A 20347-nucleotide genomic window follows, 5' to 3' on the forward strand; every position below is an offset into this window, starting at 1 on the left:
CCCAGGGCCGGAGAGCCGCCGCTGCTGCTGGACGGGCTGCCGCTCTCGCCATCGGCGTGGCGGCCCGAGAACCCTGAAGGCACAGCATTCCACGGGTCAAGAGCATCACGCGCCGCGCCCACGGCTCTCAGACAAGCTTACTTCTCCCAGCTCTCCCTGAGATGCTGCCAGCAATACCGGTGCTTCCATGGCCCAGCCTGGGGCTGTCAGAGATCACCACCTCCTGGTCTGGCTTTAAAATATCACGTAAGAATGCCAAACCGCTGTCTTTAGTTTGCACAGCACTGCACCTTTTACCAAGCACCTGCACACGCCTTCACCGGACCCTCACGACCGCCCCGTGAGGCCAAAGGGAGGGCGCCCAGCGGAGCCCGCGCCAGAACCTAGGTTGGGTCTCACCACCACGGTGCGCCGCCTGTCAGAGGAGGGCTCCTGACTGTACTGGCTTGGCACTACCTGAGCCAGAAACTGCTGCCAGAGGGAGGCAGGCCCCAGGACCTGAGGAAGGAGCATCACAACCACGAGGTGGCACGTACCTGATGCTGATTCCACGTGGGCCCCGTTTACCTTCAGAGGAGTCAGGACAACTCGAGGCAGCATCACCCCTGTCTTTTTCTTCTGCTTGTTTGCCTGTTTCCCCAGAGAGAATACAAAAGGAGACTGTGTCACCTGCAAGTCACACCAGCTGTCCCTCTCGGACCACTGTCTCCCCTGCTGTCTTGTAAAAGAGAATTAGTGTCAACCAGTAGGGGCAGATAATGCCGACAGCAGCAATGACTCAGGCTATGGAGCCACCGTGCCAAGCATCATCCCATACTGAAAAGAATGCACTGTTATACCCAATTTCCAGATGAAGAATCTACCCAAAGCTAGTGAGTGGTGGGCCACAATTCAAACTACTGACTCCCAAGCTCATGTTCTTTCTCCCCATTGTTCTACTTCTCCCTGCATGTTCCTAGGTTTTTCATAAATACAAATGAAATCATCCATCCACAGTAAAAAGAAAAAACAAACCACTCTGTTCTCAGATCTACTGCCCACTTTCCCTAAGGCCCACTTTCAAATGATACTAACAGGTAGAGACCAAAGTGATTTTCTGAACACTTCCACACGCTCACTGAACACAGCAGGAGGAGTTCTGTCTTGTACCTGCCTCTTTATCTACCCAGCCCAGTCACGAAGCACCCCCACCTGTGAGGAAGCTCTGCAGCTGTCCCTGGGGTTGGAAAGAGGCCGACTCTGAGATTCCGTAGAACAGGAAGCATTAGAAGATGTTTCATCGAGAGAAACTGGAAGAGAGGGAAGTAAAGGCTAGTCCCCAGTTCAACTGTTTGTGGCTCTTCACCCATCTTGTCAAAGGCACTTACCATCATTTTCACCACTCACAGTGCTGGCTTCATTAGACCCACAGCTCTCCACATCAGCTGTGTCCTCTGGCTCCTCTCCCTCCACCACAGCTGGACTGCGAGACCACTGCAGGGCATCCTTCTATGACAACAAGACATGACTCAGGTGAGCAAAACCCTACAAATCCTACAAGCACAGCAGTCATTCCTAAACGCGTATTGCTTGTGGAGAAGCGGGATTTAGAATACCGATTAAATTCCCATCCCTTTCTAACTGACTGCTTTCTTCAAAAATTCTTTTCATACATACATCAGGAAATTTAGATATAACTTTGCATCTAATCATTCATAAAACATTTATGAGGTGCCTCCTATAAGCTACATCATGCTAGTTTTGGGGTGAGGGGTGAGGTGGGACTAAGAAGAGGAATCAGAGCCTTGCCCCCAAATGAGTAGAGGAGAAAGTCCAAACTGTAACAATACAAAGCATGCGGATAGAAGAGAGCAGGGGCAGCCCAGAGCAGGGAGTATCTACTCACTGAGCTGGAGCAGAGAGGGCTTGGAGGTATAGAAAGGGGATTAGGACCAGGGAGGTACGTTTTCCCAGGAGATGGGTTGCTTGAGCTGAGTTTTAAACAGCAGACATGTGAGAAACTGGATGTGTGCACAGGACAGAGACAGCAAGAGGGCTGATGACTGTCGTGACACTGTGCTGAGGGATTAAGACTGATCTATTTTACAGTCTCTAAAGGATAGTAATCAGGAGAATGATCTGAGTTTTAGAAATTTCATTCCATTAACCATGGGAAGCCTGGAGGCAGGAAGAAGAGTTAAGACTATGACAGAAAGCCCTTGAAAAGGATAAAGATCTAAAGTAAGACAGCAGGAGAAAGGTTAAGAGTGTAGAGGAGAGCGCCACTCCAAATTTCATCTCCTAACAAACATTTCTTCCAACAGTGTCTGTTGAAGAGTCTCAAATCAATATCCATTTCCAAGGAAAACTTAGGAGCTATCTTGAAACCAGGACGGAGTATGAATGAATACTTGGGGATGGGGACGAGGGGGGGCAGAGACAGACTGGGGTGGGGATGCCTTCTTTGAATAAAAGTATGTGAAAAAGAATAGGCAAGGCTTCTTGGGGGGCCCAGGCAGTGTTGTTCAACGCCTGACTGTTGACAGCCATGGCCGGTCCCGGGGCTGCTTTCCGCCGCCTGGATGCCTTGTCCGGAGCTGGGGCCTTAGGCTTGGCCTCCTACGGAGCGCACAGAGCCCAGTTTCCAAATGCCTACGGGAAGGAGCTCTTTGACAAGTCCAACAAACACCACTTCTTACACAGCCTGGCCTTGTAGTGGTATCCCTGTGCAGAAAGCCCCTCTGGGCTCGATCCACAGTTTGAGGCATCCACATGGGGGGTCTTGGAATGTACTCCCCACCAGACAATGGGGGACTACTATAGTAAGTCTTCATCAATTTATTTTCATGAATTTAAGCCAGTATCATTCTGACCTAAATTAATTAACACAAAATGGCTTTTTATATCTTTATCTCTTTTCCCTACCAACCATAAATGTGCCTCAAGGATCAAAAGCTAAAGAGTACTTTTAGTATTAATCTTGCAATTATGCTTATTGGCTGCCATGTTCTTAGAATGATGCAATAAATTTATTCCCTCAATCATACAGGCAAACTAACATAAAATACTCAATTTAATGAAGAAAAGAGGTTTATTAATCGTCAAAAAGGACCCCAAAACTCCAGTTCTGGCAAAAGTGTGGGGAAATCACAAATACTGTTGGTGAGAGTGAAAACGGTATACACAAGTTTATATATAGCCAGTGAGTTAAGAAATCTACGAGCAAAAATCTAAAAATGATATACTTTTTAACCCAACATCTCTAAGATTCATACAGGACATTATTTTAAAAAGGAAAAAAAATCAATCAACTGAACATTAAAATTAATATTCTCTGTTCAGCAAATAATTCCATTAATAGAGTAAAAAGGGCAGGCTACTCTACAGAGTTGAGGAAGAGAGCTTCAACTCATATAACCAATGAAGAACTTGTATCTAAACTGCCTAAGTCAAAAAAAAAAGGCAACCCAAGGACTTGCCTGGCAGTCTGGTGGTTAGCACTCTGCACTTCCACTAAGGGGGCTCAGGCTTGTTCCCTGGTTGGGGAACTAAGATCCCACATGCCATGAGGTGCAGTCAAAAAGAAAGAGAAAGAAAGAAGGAAACGAAAGAAAGAAAAAGACAATCAGGAAGAAAAATAGGCAGACATGAATTAGGCACTATACCAAAGAGGATATCTAAATGGCCAACGTTCACATGAAGATACTGAACCTCACTAAGTAAGGAAGACACACCAAAAAAAAGCAAATTAAAACCATAATGAGATGCTATCACATCCACAAGAATGGCTAAAATTAAAGTTTAACAATACCAAGTAGTGCTAATGAGGATGTCAACAAGGACACTGAAAATGGATTCAAGCATTTGAGGATGCAGTTTGGCATTATCTGACACAGTTGAAGATATAAACGTCCTATAACCCAGCAAGTCAGTCCTAGGTTTCAATTCCCTGGAGAAAGACATGCATATCCACATCAGGAAGCATACCCAAGATGTTCATGACAGCATCATCCGTAACTTCGTCTATAAACAAAGTGCCCATCAACAGAATCACTACATGGACTGATCAATGACTGTACTGACCAATACTCAATAAATGGATATTACACAATAATAAGATCAGTGAACTACAGTTACTTACAACATGGATGAACTGTACTGTGCTCATGTAGGAGAATGCCCTTGAATCAATGTACACCCCTTGTGTCCTTTCCCTTTTTTAAAGAAAACTGAGGGATAATTTACAAAGAGTGAAATGTATACCACCTGATTAGTTCTGACAAATGCGTATCAAGATACAGGCCATACCCAGAACCCCTAAAAGTTCCTTTTGTGCCCCTTCCTAGTCAATCCGGACAAACATTGCCCCTCTCACCCAAGAGATAATGGTTGTTTCAATTTCTACCACTAAATACCAGTTTTGCCTGTTTTGGTTGTATGTGTAAATGGCATGTGGGATCTTAGACTCCTGACCAGAGACCGAACCCCTGCCCACTGCACTGGAAGCACAGAGTGCTTCAGCGCTGGGCCGCCAAGGAAGTCCCTCAGGCTCACGTCTGTGAGTCATCCGTGCTGCTGCACACATCGGCAGTTCATTACAACTTCACGTTTAAAGAAAAGCTGTAAGAATAAAAGCAGTACAAAGAGCACCTGCCATGTAATTTTTACCCATGTTCACCCGGTACCACAAACAAATGTTTTTAAAATACAAATCTATTAGTTCGGAAGGCAACTGGCAAAGAGGCTAGTGATGAGGGTGAGGGGAACAATCAGCATTAATAAATAAAACCAGATAAAATATTTTCCCATAAGTCAAATTAAAAAAAAAAATCTATACTGTCTCTTAGTGAAGGCTGATTGATTGAAGGGTTGTTTAACGTGTATTATTAAAAGCTAAGAACATACCAACCATTCAAGAGTATATTAGAATTCCTGACCAATGCATAGCAAAAAAAAACAAGAAGACATTAGAAGAAATCAGACTATCATAATTTCTAAATAAGTATAATTAGCTACATTGAAGATCCAAGAGACTCCAAACTAGTATTCAGCAAGGATGTAAGATTTGAAATCACATCAAAAGAAAAAAAAAAGCCAGTGATCCTAACATCAGCAATAATACCAATGATTAGAAAATGTAATTTATAACAAAGAACATAAGTTACTCTGAGATAAAGCTCACAACAGAAACATAACCATTTTATGAAGAAAACAAAACTATCATGAAAGGTTTAAAAGCAAAATAAATGAAGAGCTCTATCATGTTCTTGAATGTAAGACTCAACACTGTACAGAAGTCAATTCTCTTCAAACTGACTAGCAGATTCAATGAAATTCAATAAAACTCTCAGCTGAATGTTTTTTTTAGTAGTACTTGATTGTACAGAGACAAGCAATGGGCCACAAATAAGCAAAAGATATTTTCAAAAAGGAACAAGATGAGAGGCTCTGCTTTTTAAAAAAATAAAAATAAAGCTCTAATAAATTAAAGGAGTGGGGTCCCTGGTGGCTCAGACAGTAAAGAATCTGCCTACAATGCGGGAGACCCAGGTTTGATCCCTGGGGTCTGGAAGATCCTCTGGAGAAGGGAATGGCAACTCCCTCCAGTATTCTTGCCTGGAGAATTCCACAGACAGAGGAGCCTGGCAGGCTACAGTCCATGAGGTTCCAAAGAGTCAGACACAACTTAACGACTAACTACACACCCAAGTTAAAGGAGTAGATTAGCAGTGCTAGGGGGTGGGGAAGGGAAGAATAGGAAATGATTGCTAAAGGGTGTGGGGTTTCTTTACAGGGAATGGAAATGTTTTGGAATTAGATAATGGTGATGGTTGCACACAGTTATGAATATACTAAAAGCCACTGAATTGTACACTTTAAACAGGTAAACTATATGGTCTGTGAGTTATATCCCAATAAACCTGGATAAAAAATTGCTTACTAAATTCAATACCTTTGAAAACATGAACGAATCTAATAAAAATTTGTAAAAACCAAATAAAGAACATTAATGTATATAAAAAGCTTATAGATCCAAAGTAAAACATCATTAGACAATGGTCTATTACTATGTTCTAACTTTCTTATATGAACCCTAAAGGAAAATTAAAACTAGTAAAAAGCAACCTCTGTGTATGCTTGAGAAAAGGCTTTATCCTTTTTTAAAATACCTAATGTAAAATAAGTTCTTTGAATTTGAAATCCATTTGCATTATCACAAGCAATTTCAATATTACAGCTGTCAAAGAGAAAAGGAAGAGAGCTATTCTTTTGAAAATGAACACACTCTTTCAATTTAAAGAGAAGAAATTGTCTGAGATTTCACTAATGACAAAAAAGTAGTTTTCATCAACCAGAAATAAATTCCATCAACCAAAATAAATTGGTTGATGTGCCACTGATGGCTGCAAACAAACTTTCTAGTTGACAGGCCCATGAGCCTTCCTCTGAAACCCCTGGGTCTAGATGTACTTTAGAAGTTAGGACTTCCTGAATTTCAGAATGGCCAAATATCATATTAACACCATCAGCAATCCATAATCGTAAGATGTTAATGGTTTTTGAATTAACATATATGTACATACCAAGTGAAATAGGTTTAAAGTGTCCCTGTCAGTTTAGAGCAGAGATTTGCCACCAAATGAGTTTAGACAAGCCAGGTTTTTACTACCAAATGAGTTAGGAATAAGTTTTTTCAATTCTCAAAATATTTCGTATTTCAGTACTGTTAATAAGGGATTTATTTAGTTGGTGAGTCGTGTCAGTCTCTTTTGCTACTCCATGGACTATTATATGGCCCACCAACATCCTCTGTCCATGGGATTTCCCAGACAATACTGGAATGAGTTGCCATTTTCTTCTTCAGGGGATCTTCCCCACCCAGGAATCAAACCAGAATCTCCTACATTGGCAGGATTCTTTACCACTGAGCCACCTGGGAAGACCAAAGAAGGGATCACTAGACCACGGGGATTCCCGCGTAGCTCAGTCGGTAAAGCATCTGCCTGCAATGTTGGAGACCTGGATTCAATTCCTGAGTTGGGAAGATCCGCTGGAGAAGGAAATGGCAACCCACTCCAATATTCTTGCCTGGGAAATCCCATGGACAGAGGAGCCTAGAGGGCTTTAGTTCATGGGATCCCAACAGTTGGACACGACTTAGCAATAATCTCTTTCTTCTTTCTAGACCATTAAAAAGCACTTTTCTCGATAAAAATTTTAAAACATTTAGAAGTTTTATAATTCTACTTTTCTCACCAATAGATATAACATATAAAGAAAATGTAATGAAAGATTTTTGAGCCCCCCACAAACCAGCTCCATTTTACCCATTAAAAGATAGGGAAGTCATCTCCTAGAAAAATGTCACACATTTGCATATGAAGAGAACAAAAGTAAAAGGACAATCATTACAGCAGTTTTACTATTACAGTGTGTAACTGGGCAAAACTGGAAAAAATGTGAAAACCTAAATGTCTATCGTTGGGTACTGGATAGATAATATTGATATGATATACTACTAAACGGTAGATAAGAGGGATAAAAAATACATCTATATAAACAAAGCACACATTTTTCATGGATACATATGAATAAGAAGGATGCACTTTAAACTGATGACAATCTTTGGTTGCTACTGGGAAGGAACAAGGGCCACAGGCCTGGATGGCATGAATAAGGATAGGGTTTGGTATGGAAGTCAAAGGCATTTCCCACTTACTCTGCACAAAAGCTGCAGCTCCCATTTAAACAGGGTGAAATGAACACACACACAGCTCTCTGCAAACTCCTGCAGCCTCATTTGGAATGGCTGTATTTTAAAAAGCATAAACACACAAAGAGAAAGAAGGAAGAAAAGGCAGCACATGAGAACTATCAACAGAATTCTAGAAGATGAATAGCAGGAAGACAAGAAGTGACTGAATACTCAGCAAGGAAAGACAACTGGAGTCTAAGGCCGCAGAAGGAAAGGTCACAATGAGCAAGCCAGCTGTCCTGTAAAGTCCCCACAGGGACAGGAATTAAGAGGTACCACTTTCATACATTGGAGAAAGAAATGGCAACCTACTCCAGTGTTCTTGCCTGGAGAACCTCAGGGACGGGGGAGCCTGGTGGGCTGCCGTCCATGGGGTCGCACAGAGTCGGACGCGACTGAAGCGACTTGGCAGCAGCAGCAGGAGCCACTGCAGACAGGTGAGGCATGGGAGTGAAAACAAGAGAACTGGCTGGAATTCTAAGAAGTTAGACCTCTCAGATCTCCTCTCTGTCCCCAGTCAGGCAATACCCTCCTCCGGATCCAGAAGGAAACAGGAGATTTATATTCTGAATGGACTAAATCAGAGAGGTTCTGGAATAGAGGGCTTCCCACATGGCGCAGTGGTAAAGAACTTGCCTGCATTGGAGGAGACAAGGGTTCGATCCCTGGGTTGGGAAGGTCCCTTGGAGAAGGGAATGACTACCCACTCCAGTATTCTTGCCTGGAGAATTCCATGGACAGAGGAGCCTGGCAGGCTACAGTCCCTGGGGTCCCAGAGTCAGACACAACTGAGCGACTAACGCTTTTCTGGAACAGAAGACACTAGCTCAAGGAGTACGGAGACAGTGAGGTGCCACACTCTGTAAGCCAAAGCATTAAGTCAAAGACCTGTACAAAATGGTGACACCACTAGCTCTCTCCTTCAACTTGACTCCCAAAGCTCTCCCAAGTGGCAGCCCTACAACTCCAACCCCAGCCTGCTCTCTGCTACCTGGCAAACAGCGACCAGCTGAAGAAAAAACACCTTCAAGGTACAGATAATTGGGAGAATTTCAAAAACACAACATCCAGGTCCCCACTCGACGAGAGTCGACAAGTAGTGCCCGCAACACAGAATGTGTCAGTTCTCACCGTGAATGATCTATCAAGGACCACCAGATAAGTAAGCACTAATGCTACATGAAGGCTAGCAACCAAAATAAACAAAAGGGGGAACTGAAAGAAAACAGAGATAATGAAGCTCCCACAGCAAGTACTCTGAGAGACAAAGACAAGTACAAAATGCTATTTTAAAAAATAAAATGAAGAAACATCTGAGAACATGAGCAATGTGCTAGTAATTTAAAATAATACCAAAAAAAACACACCAGCAACCAATAGGTTATTTCCCAGAGAAGTGACTCAAAAGAAAAAGAGAATAGGCTGCATCAAGAAAAGTCCCACATACAACAAACAGAAATTCCAAAAAGAAAAAACAGAAAAGGACAGTAAGAGGATAGTAAGTTTTCCCAAAATTAAAAGACCTGAGTCTTCAGGTTTAATAAGGCAAAATGCCCAGCACAATGAATTGAAAAAGACCCATTCCACAGCATGACCCCACACTTCCAATGCAGGGGCACAGGTTCCATCTCTGGTCGGGGAACTAAGATGCAGTGTGATGCACCCCAAAACAAAACCAAACAAAACAGAAGAACCACAAAGTATCCTGGAAATCACTCTTTCATTTTATAGATATTCCTCATTCTCTTCTCAGCTGTATAATGCTCCACGATGCAAACATACCAAAGTTTGTTTATGCAACTACTTTCCCACATGAAGGCATTTAGATGGCTTTTAAATATTTTACAAATAGAAACCCCACCGCCTTGAATAACCTTGTGAATCTGTGCTTTTATATTATTGAAGGTGTATCTTCAGGGTAAATTCTTGAAGTAGAAACGATGAATCAGAAGGTAGATATAAAAGTAATTTTGTTAACAGCCAAGTTGCCCTGAAAAAAAGTTGTACTGATTCGTGTTCCTATAGCGAAGTATGACAATGCCTGTTTTCCCACAGCCTTAAAAGGAGAAAACATTGTGATACTTTAAATTTTGTTGCTTTATGTGTTTCAAGTAACACAACCACACTGAAGGAGGGCAAGGGTGGATCTAAAGCAAGTAGCAACTCCTGAAGATAATATTTTAACTACATACACATAGGCTGGCAATTCTGGAAGCATTAAATGTTTATTCTAGAACTTAGCAAATAAGTAGATACAAAGTAGATAAGTAGGGAGCCAAACCTAAATTTAAGAGCCAAAAAATACAAAGCTTCTGTAGAAGAAACTATAGTAAATATTCACTGGCCAAGAAAGATTTCTAAAACACACCAACTTTATCCTTTAAAAATGTTGATGAAATGATAAAAATTTGCAATTTCTCAAAATTGCAGATTTCTAATCAAAGACAGCTTAATAAAAATGAAAAGGCAGGGACTTCCCTGGTGGTTCAGAGGTTGGACACGGTGTTTTCACTGCCATTGCCCTAGGTTTGATCCCTGATCAGGGAACTAAAACCCCACATACTGTGAGGGGAGGGGGGGAAGATCTTAAAAAAAAAAGAAAAGGCAGCCAGCAGACTGGGGAAAATATATGCAATATGTATATCTGACAAAGGATTTGCATCCATAGCATATTGTTTTTTTAAATCTATGTATCCATACCATATTGTTTTTTTAAATCTACAAATGAAAACCAAAATGACTATACTTTGACTTAGAAATAAAAAGGAAAGGGCTGCTATTTTCTTCCTTCCATTATGTGTGTGTGTATGAGAAAGGTGGAGAGAGGAGCCCCAGTGGCCAAGAGCAGGATGTCAGAGTCTGAGTGGGGGACAGAAGGTATTCACATCTGAGGGTAGCATACACCGTGTGGGAGTGAGCTCAAGAAGGATGAAACTCCCAGACAAGGAATGACAAGAGACAGTGTATCAAAGCTCAAACTGGGTGAGGAGAGTGTTTACATAAGAAGGCAGCCTAGTGTGTGTTTGTGCGTGTGTGTGTGTGTGTGTGTGTGTGTGCGTGGGGCGGGGAGCTCAGAGTTTGTGCAGGTGGGTCCGTCACCCATGGGGGCCAAGCCAGGAGACGGGGTTGGAGTCTAAGATGGGTCAAGAGGTCATGTTCATGAGAGAAGGGCAGCAACAGTGATAGGAGAGATTAATTATCTAAGGGCCTGGGAAGATTAAACAAGTAAATATATTAAGGGAGATATATTAGAGATATGTATGTAAATATACACAAATATTCCTTAGCCTCTTCTCACTGAGAGGAACTGGGATCAACAATACCCCAATAACAGCAAGCACATTTAGAACCTAGGTCTTGGCTTCTAAATACCACTACACAATCAAAGAATGTGTGTCAAGGCAGGCAAAGTACACAATGAGCCTAAATCATCTTTCGCCAGAAAGATGACATCACTCCAAGAATGATGGGAATATGTCAAAGGGACACACAAGCCAGAATGACAAAACTCCCACCAACCAAATCAGGGACAACATGAACATCAGCCACTAGAGTAGCCCCCACTCCCCGCAACTAGAGAAAGCCCATACACAGCAGTAGAGGACCCAGTGCAGTCATAAATAAATAAGTTGTAACACACTGAATGAAACAGTAAACTAGGGTATCACATCCATATAAACAACCCAAAATTTAGAATAGTGTATCACAGTTTCAAAGCCCCTCCCACAAAATAGTTATTCAAAGCGGGGGCGGTGGCAGAGAGGAACTTTACAGCTATGAAATCTGGCAGATGCTCCTTAACCAAGTGACATCCTTAGTAAAAGGACAAGTTGAAATAATGAGCAAACTGAGAAGACGCACTAAGAAGCGTCACTTCTCTGACGTGCCTGATACAGATGCATAACTTGACTCATGAGTAAACCTAAGGAAACCCAAAATGGACCACATTTTATGAAGTAAGTATGAAATAATCTTCGAAAGAGTCAAGGTCATGAAAGTCAAAGAAAGATAAAGGAACTTTTCTAGACTGAAGGAGACCAAAGATTTATAGCAACTACATACAACATGTAAATTCTGAACTAGACTCTTTAGGCATAAAGGACATTACAGGGACAATTCAGAAAAGCTTAAACAGAATCCAAAGAATAGATAGCAAAAATGCCACAATGTAATTTTTTTAATTTGATACATGTACTAAGAACATGTAGTACATGTCCTTAATTGTAAAGTTATACATTTAAGTATTATAACAAGGCTCTAATATGGTTCTGGAAAAGCGATAATTTTTGCATCGTACTTAAAATTTTTTTGAAAGCTTATCATTGTTAAAAAATAAAAATAAATTCTTTTTTAAATGGGAAAAACTTTAATAGACAACTTTTATGACACGAATGATCAGTAAGAACATGAAGAAAAGGTACTCAACAACATTTATCATGAAAAATATCAATTAAAATGAGGTATGTGTAAAAAAAATCATATATTCATCAACACAGTATAATTTTCACAAAATTCAATATACATTCATGACAAAAACTTTCTGCAAACTAGGAACAGAATAGAAAATAGAACCTTCTCAACTCGATAAAGAGCACCTACTAGTACCTATAGGCTAACAAACACACTAATGATAAAAGACTGAGTATGCTCAGTCACTCAGTGGTGCCCAGCTTTTTGCGACATGGACTGCAGTCTGCCAGGCTCATCTGTCCATTAGACTTTCCAGGCAAGGATACTGGAGTGGGTTGCCATTTCCTTCTCTAGGATATCTTCCCAACCAGGGGTCAAACCAGCATCTGCTACATTGCTTTCCCACTAAGACTGAGAAGAAGGCAAGGATGTCCACACTCACCACTCCTATTTAACGTACACCTGAAATCCTAGCCAGTGAAATCAAACAAGGAAAGGAAATAAAAGGCACACACATCAAAAGGAATATATATATAACTGGCCCTATTCACAGATAACATGACAATCTACATAGAAAATCCCAAGGAATCTAAAGGAAAAACTCCTAGAATAGGTGAATTTATCACATTCACAGGATATAGGCCAACATTAAAAAAAAACAAAAACAAAACCAATCCTGTCTATATGCTAGCAATCAACCACTAGAAACCAAAATTAAAAGCACCATACTATTTGCAAATTAAGGTATGTATCTAACAAGTCATATATAGACTCTGGATGCTAAAACCCAAAACTGTTGATGAAAATATCAAAAACAATTTTAAGTAAATGAAAAGTCATACCATCCATAAAATGGAAGAGTCAACATAGCTGCCATTTCTCCCCAAAGTGATCTATTAGTTTAATATATTTACTACTAAAATCTCAAAATATTTTATAGATGTAGTTAAGACAGTTCTATATGGAAAAGCAAAGATACCATAATAGGTAAAACAGTTCTGAAGAAGAATAAAATTGGAGAAATCACATCACCTAATTTTAAAAACTTATCATATGGCTATACAACAGTAATCAGCCAGAGGAAAAGGCATACAGGTATAAATGGAACAGAGACCAAAAGCAGAACCATATACAAAATACAGCCAACTGATTTTTACAGAGGTATAAAACAACTTAAGGGCCTCCAAGGTGGCTCAGTGGTAAAGAATCCACATGCCAATGCAGAAGACACAGGTTCAGTCTCCTGGTCAGGAAGATCCCCTGGAGAAGAAGATGGTAAGCCATTCCAGTATTCTTGCCTGGGAAATCCCATGGACAGAAGGGCCTGGCAAGCTACAGTCCATGGGGTTGCAAACAGTCAGACACGACTTAGCAACTAAACAACAACAACAAACATTATCAGAGTTGTATTTTAGAATCGTTCTGAGAGGAATCTGAACACTGCATTACAGATGGCAAAGAGTCTGAATACCAGAGAGCACTAATTAAAAAACTAATGCAATTGTTAGGCCAAGGGTAATTATTTCCTGAGTAAGAATGTTAGAACTGTAAGGGAAAAGACTGTTATGAGCATTAAGGAAGAATGAATGAAAGAACACATATAGGCCATTTCTGTAAAAGAAAGAAAAGGAAATAAGAAAACATATATCTGTGTTATCTTTCTAAAAATAAACACAGAACGATAAACTCCACCTCCAAATCACGGCAGTGGTGACCGCAGCCAGGAGATTAAAAGACGCTTGCTCCTTGGAAGAAAAGCTATGACCAACCTAGACAGCATATACAAAAGCAGAGACATTACTTTGCCAACAAAGTTCAGTCTAGTCAAAGCTGTGGTTTTTCCAGTAGTCATGTATGAATGTGACAGTTGGACTATAAAGAAAGCTGAGCACCAAAGAATTGATGCTTTTGAACTGTGGTGCTGGAGAAGACTCTTCAGAGTCCCTTGGACTGCAAGGAGATCCAACCAGTCCATCCTCAAGGAAATCAGTCCTAAATATTTACTGGAAGGACTGATGCTGAAGCTGAAACTCCAGTTCTTTGGCCACGTGATGCAAAGAATTGACTCACTGGAAAAGACCCAGATGCTGGGAAAGATTAAAGGTGGAAGGAGAAGGAGACAACAGAGGATGAACCATGAGATGGTTGGATGGTATCACCAACATGATGGACATGAGTTTGAACAGGCTCCAGGAGTTGGTGATGGACAGGGAAGCCTGGCGTGCTGCAGTCCATGGGGTTGCAAAGAGTGGGACATGACTGACCAACTGAACTGAACAACTTAAAAGCAAGACTCAAAAGGATACATTTCTAAGTAACTTTATCTGCATTTCAGAACAAAGTTCAAAAATATTAATATGAATACAAAAATATCCAGAATCCAAGGTTCAACTCACAATGTCTGTCATCCAATAAAAAATTATTAGGAATGCAAACCAGAGGAATTTAACCTATAATGACAAGAAAAATAAATAGAAACAGACCCCAAAATGACACATGGCTGGACTATTGAAGAGTCTACAGAAAGTTATTACAAGCAAACCTTGAAGACACTGTGAGTGTGGGTTCAGTTCCAGACCACTGCAATAAAGTGATTACCACAATAAAGCAAGTCACCAGGTTTTTGGTTTCCCAACGCATATGTTGTTTATGCTACACTGTAGTCTATTAACTGTGTGATAGCATTACGACTAAAAAAATAATGTACATATCTTAATTAAAAAAAACTTTACTGTTTAGAAAATGCTACCCATCACCTAAGACTTCATCAAGTCATCATCTTTTTTGCTGGTGGAGGGTCTCACCTTGATGTTTATAGCTAGACTGGTCAGGATGGGGTTAAAGCCTAGAGTGGCCACTGCAATTTCTTAAAATAAGACAATAAAATATGCCAAATCAAAAGATTCTTTCATGAAAAATTTATCCATAGCAGGTAATGCTATTGGATAGCATTTTACCCACAGCGGAACTTCTTTCAAAACTGGAGTCAATCCTCTCAAACCCTCCCACTGCTTTACCAACTAAGTTTATGTAATATTCTAAATCCTTTGCTGTCATTTCAACAGTCTTCACAGTATCTTTTCCAGGAAAAGAAACCACCTCAAGAAATCACTTTCTCTGCTCATCCATAAGAATCAACTCTTCATTTGTTCAAGTTTTATCATGAGATTAAAGCAATTCAGTTCCATCTTCAAGCTGCACTTCTAATTCTAGTTCTCTTGCTATTTCCATCACATCTGCATTTATTTCCTCCACTAATGTCTTGAATCATTCAAAGTCATTCATGAGTGTTGGAATCAACTTCTTCTTTTAAACTCCTGCTTATTTAATGGCAGTATTTTGACCTCTTCACATGAATCATGAATGTTCTGAATGGCATCTAGAATGGTTCATCCTTTCCAGTTTACTTTGCTAATCCTTTACAATTTACTTTGCCAGGACCCATCAGAGTGATAACTATCTATGGCAGCTTTATCCTTACAAAATCTATTTCTTAAACAGCAAGATTTGAAAGTTGAAATAACTCCTTCATCCACGGCTATAGAACAGATGTTGTGTTAATGAGCATGAAAACACTAATCGTGTTGTTCATCTCCATCAAAGCTCTTGGGTGACCAGGTGCGTTGTCAATAAGCTGTAATATTCTGAGTTTTCTTTTCCTGAGCAGTAGTGGATTTAAAGTATTCAGCAAACTGTGTTATAAATAGATCTACTCTCACCCAGGCTTTGTTGTTCTATTTCTAGAACACAAATAGATTTACCATTAATTCTTCAGGGCCTCATGATTTTCAGAATGGTAAATGAGCACTGACTTCAACTTAAAGTCACTAGCTGCATTAGCCCCTAATAAGAGTCAGCCTATCCTTTTAAAGCTGAGCTTTGACTTCTCCTCTCTAGCTATGGAAGTCCTAGATGGCATTTTCTTCCAACAGAAGGCCACAGTGTATAGCCACCTTCTTACTTATCTCAGCGAGATCTTCTGGATAACTTGCTGCAGCTTCTGTATCAGCACTTGTGGCTTCACCTTGCATTTTTATCTTACAGAGATCGGCTTCTCTTCTCTAACTTAATAAACCAACCTCTGCTAGCTTCAGACTTCTCTTCTGCAGCTTCCTCATCTCTCTCAGTCTTCAGAGAACTAAAGAGAGCTGGGCCACATCCTGGATGAGGCTTTGACTTAAGGGAATGTTGTGGCTGGTTTGTTCTTCTATCCAGACGACTTAAGACTTTCTCCACATCAGCAATAAGGCTGCTTTGTTTTCTTATCATTTCTGTGTTCACTGGAGTAGAACTTTTAATTCCTTCAAGAACTATTCTTTTGCATTCATAACCTGGCTAATTATTTGGCACAAGAGGTCTAGTTTTTAGCTTATCTTGGGTTTTAACATGCCTTCTTCACTAAGCTTAATCATTTCAAGTTTTTGACTTAAAGTGAGAAACACAGAAGAGGCCATTGTAGGATTATTAATTGGCCTAATTTCAATACTGTTATGTCTCAGGAACAAGGAGTCCCAAGGAGGAGGAATAGAGATGGGGGAACAGCTAGTCAGTGGAACAGTCAGAACACACAGAAAACTCACTAAGTTTGCAGTTTTATCTGGGCACAGTTCATGGCACCCGACAACAATTATAACAGTAACATCAAAGATCACTGATCACCATAACAAATAACAGTAATGAGAAAGTTTAAAATATTGCTAAAATTAGCAAAATGTGACACAGAGATATGATGGGAGCAAACGCTGTTGGAAAAACGATGCCAACAGACTTGCTCAAGAAGAGTTGCCATAAACTTTCAAGTAAAACAAAACAAAACACATTCCACGCAAAGCACAAGGTATGTCTATATACTTCATGTGATGAAAATTAAGCACATTAGGCAGAGACATGTAAAATATAAACACCACCCAAACAGATCTAACACTACAGAAAAAAAAAGATTGGTGACAATGAGGACGTAGAAGCAGAAACTATCCAAAACGAAACCAGAAAAAAACAGAAACAGCACATCAGTAAGTTTTGAAACAATCTCAAGTGATCAAACTATAAATTATAGGCCCCAAAGGGGGAGGGTAGAAGTCAGAGAAAAATATTTGAAGAAATAATGGCTGAATATTTATCAAATTTGACCCAAGAAATGTAACAAAACCCAGGCAACAGGAAACATGAATCGAATCGTGTTAAGGCACATTGTAATGAAACTGCTGAAAAGCAGAAACGGAAAGAAAATCTTAGGAAACTGCTGACAATCTAGGACTCCACACGTTGACTGCTGTGGGTCCGGGTTTGCTCTCTGCTCAGGACACTCTAAAGATCCCAAGTGACGTGACTAAAAGATCATGCCTGCTACAACTAAGACCTAGCACAGCAATAAACAATACGATAAATTATAAACAATAAGATAAATAATTTATAAATTATTTTATAAGTAATAAATAATACGAAAAAAAATTTTAAGAAAATCTTAAAAAGGAGAAGAAAAAGATACTTAGGAACAAAGATTAAAATAAGAGTACACATCTCATCAGAAATAATGGAAGCCAGAAACAGAGGAGTAAATCCTCAAAGTACAGAAAGAAAAAATTTATCAATGAAGAATTCTGTAACAAGTGAAAAATACCCTTCAAGAAAGAAGGAGAAATAATTTTTCAGACGCACAAATGCTTTAAAATACCATCACCAGCAGACTTGCACTACAAGAAACATTAAAGAAAGTCCTTCTATCAGAATGAAAATTTCACATAGGTGATAAAGAACACCAGACATTTCTTAAATCTCTTAAAAAGACTCTTAAAAGGACTGTTTAAATGAAAAATAATAACAATGTAGTGTGGCGTTTATAACATCTGTGGAAGAAGAGCGTATGACCACAGCAGTACAGAAACTTGGGGGGTGGGGAGTGGAAGGAGACTGCTATAAGGTTCCTAAACTACAGGTAAAGTGGTATAGTATTACTTGAAGACAAACTGTGATGTTAAATATCTATACAATAAATACTAAAGTAACCACTAAAACTAAGAGACAGAAGAAGAAAAATTATATTTTTTTCAAATCCATAATGCAAAAGAAGGCAGAATAAGAAAAAAGGAACAAAGAATTTGATGACACAAATAGAAAACACCTAACAAGATAGTAGATTTAAACTCTATAACATCAGTAATCATACTAAATGTAAACGGTCTACACACGCAACAAAAAGGCAGACATTAACAGACGGCATAAAAGCAAGATCCAACTATAAACAAACCTACCAAGATACTCACATAATACAAAGACACAGGCTAAAAGAAAAAGGAAAAAATACATACCACGCAAACACTAATCAAAAGAAAGGAGTGGTTATATCATTATGAGATAGAGCAGATTCTGGAGCAAAGAATATTACCTTTGCTCCATAAATGACAAAGATGATCATTTCAAAATGACAGAGGAATCACTTCATCAAGAGGAACCTAAATGTTTTTGTGCCTTTTAAAGTGAATTTTAAAATACCTAAAGTAAAAACTGGTAAAACTAAAAGAAATACATAAATCCACAATTAGAGATTTCAATATCCCCTCCTTATATACAATTATAATGCTAGCGTAAGTGGATAGAAAATCAGTAAGATGAGTAAGAAAATACGTAGATCTGAAAAGCACTATCCACCAACAAGCTAATCAACATTTACAGAACACACCACTCCAGAGCACAACACACGCTGTTTTCAAGTACACGTGGAACACTTATCCAGACCAATTGTATCCTGGGCCACAATACAAGCCTCAGTAAAAGGATTCAAATCATACAAGGTGTGTTCTCTTACCACAACAATAATTACATTAAAAATCAGTAACAGAAAGATCGCTAGATATTTCCCAAATATACTGAAACTAAGTATCAACCTCCAAATAACCAGTAATTTAAAGAAGCAATAGAAAAATTATAAAGGTATTTTGAACAGAATAAAAACACATCAAATTTTGCTGTACACATTAAATGCTTACGTTAGGAAAGAGGGACATCTCAAATAAATACCTCAGCTTCCATCATGAGAAAAATGGGGAGAAGGGAGCAAATTAAACCAAAATCAAGCGTAAGAAAGAAAATAATAAAAAACAAGCAGAGATCAACAAAACAGAAAAACCATAGAGAAGAGCTAAAGAAACTAAAAGCTGATTTTTCAGGTAATTATTAAAACTGATGAACCACTAGGCAGATTAATAAAGACAGAGACACAAATTACCAGTATCAGGAGGACAGCAATGACATTATTACAGATCCTACAAATGTTAAAAAGATAAGGAAATAAACATTATAAAAGCCTTATGACAATAATTTTGACAATCTGGATGAAAAGGACACAAACTACTAAAACTCACCCAGGAAGAAAGAGATAACCTAAACAGCTCTCTATCTATAAAAGAAATTGAATTTATAATTAAAAATCTCCAACTTCAGATGGCTCCTCAGGTGAACTCTATTTAAGGAAGAAATAATAGCAATTCTATAAAAACTCTTTCAGAAAATCTAAAAGGAATAGTTTTCAATTCCTATAATCTGAATGTGTCCCCCACATCCTCTTCCAAATTCAAATACTGGAATCCTTATGTCCAATGTGACAGTATTCAAAGGTGGGACCTTTGAGCTGTGATTAAGGCCATGAGGTAGATTATTAGTGCCCTCATGAATGGAATCAGCACTCTTACAACCATGTGATGGTATAATAAGAATCAGCACTCTTACAACCATGTGATGGTATAATAAGTCCGCAACTTAGGGGACTTCTCTGGCAGTCCAGTGGTTAAGACTCTGTACTTCCAGTGCAGGGGACACAAGCTCAATCTCTGGCTGGGGAACTAAGATCCCACATGATATGCGGCAAAGCCAAGGTGGGGAAAAAAAGTCTGCAACTCAGAAGAGGGCCCTCATCCTACCATGGGGGACCCTTGGATCTTCTAGCTTCCAAAATGGTGAGAAATAAATTTCTGCTGTTTATAAGCTACACCATCTGCGGTTATTTTGCTATAGCAACCCAAAGACACTAACTCATTCTGTAAGAACAGCATTATTCTCACGTGAAAAGAAAACGGCCGTCCAACACACCTCATAAACATAAATGCATGTATTTTCATTGCTAACAAATGTTAACAACAGTTGAATCTGAGTAAATGATACAAGGGTATTTTTGTAGTATTTATTTTCTCCTTGCAACTTTTCTGT

The 20347-nt window shown here is 39.5% G+C and overlaps 1 protein-coding gene across 4 annotated transcripts in view; it reads right to left on the bottom strand.

Annotated features, from left to right (window-relative positions):
- Positions 1 to 20347, bottom strand: part of ASXL1 (additional sex combs like transcriptional regulator 1) — a 61510-nt gene that overhangs the window by 7676 nt on the left and 33487 nt on the right. For 3 of the 4 annotated variants that reach the window (XM_010841720.1, XM_010841718.1, XM_010841721.1), the window contains 4 exons: positions 1368 to 1488; positions 1192 to 1289; positions 537 to 630; positions 1 to 73 (listed from right to left, as the gene is read on the bottom strand). In XM_010841720.1, the coding sequence (XP_010840022.1) occupies positions 1 to 73; positions 537 to 630; positions 1192 to 1289; positions 1368 to 1488 (386 nt within the window). The remainder of the gene's footprint in view (positions 74 to 536; positions 631 to 1191; positions 1290 to 1367; positions 1489 to 20347) is intronic. The other variant, XM_010841722.1, reaches the window with a different exon arrangement.

This window comes from Bison bison, unplaced genomic scaffold (assembly GCF_000754665.1).
Source record: "Bison bison bison isolate TAMUID 2011002044 unplaced genomic scaffold, Bison_UMD1.0 scf7180017864167, whole genome shotgun sequence".
Taxonomy (NCBI): domain Eukaryota; kingdom Metazoa; phylum Chordata; class Mammalia; order Artiodactyla; family Bovidae; genus Bison; species Bison bison.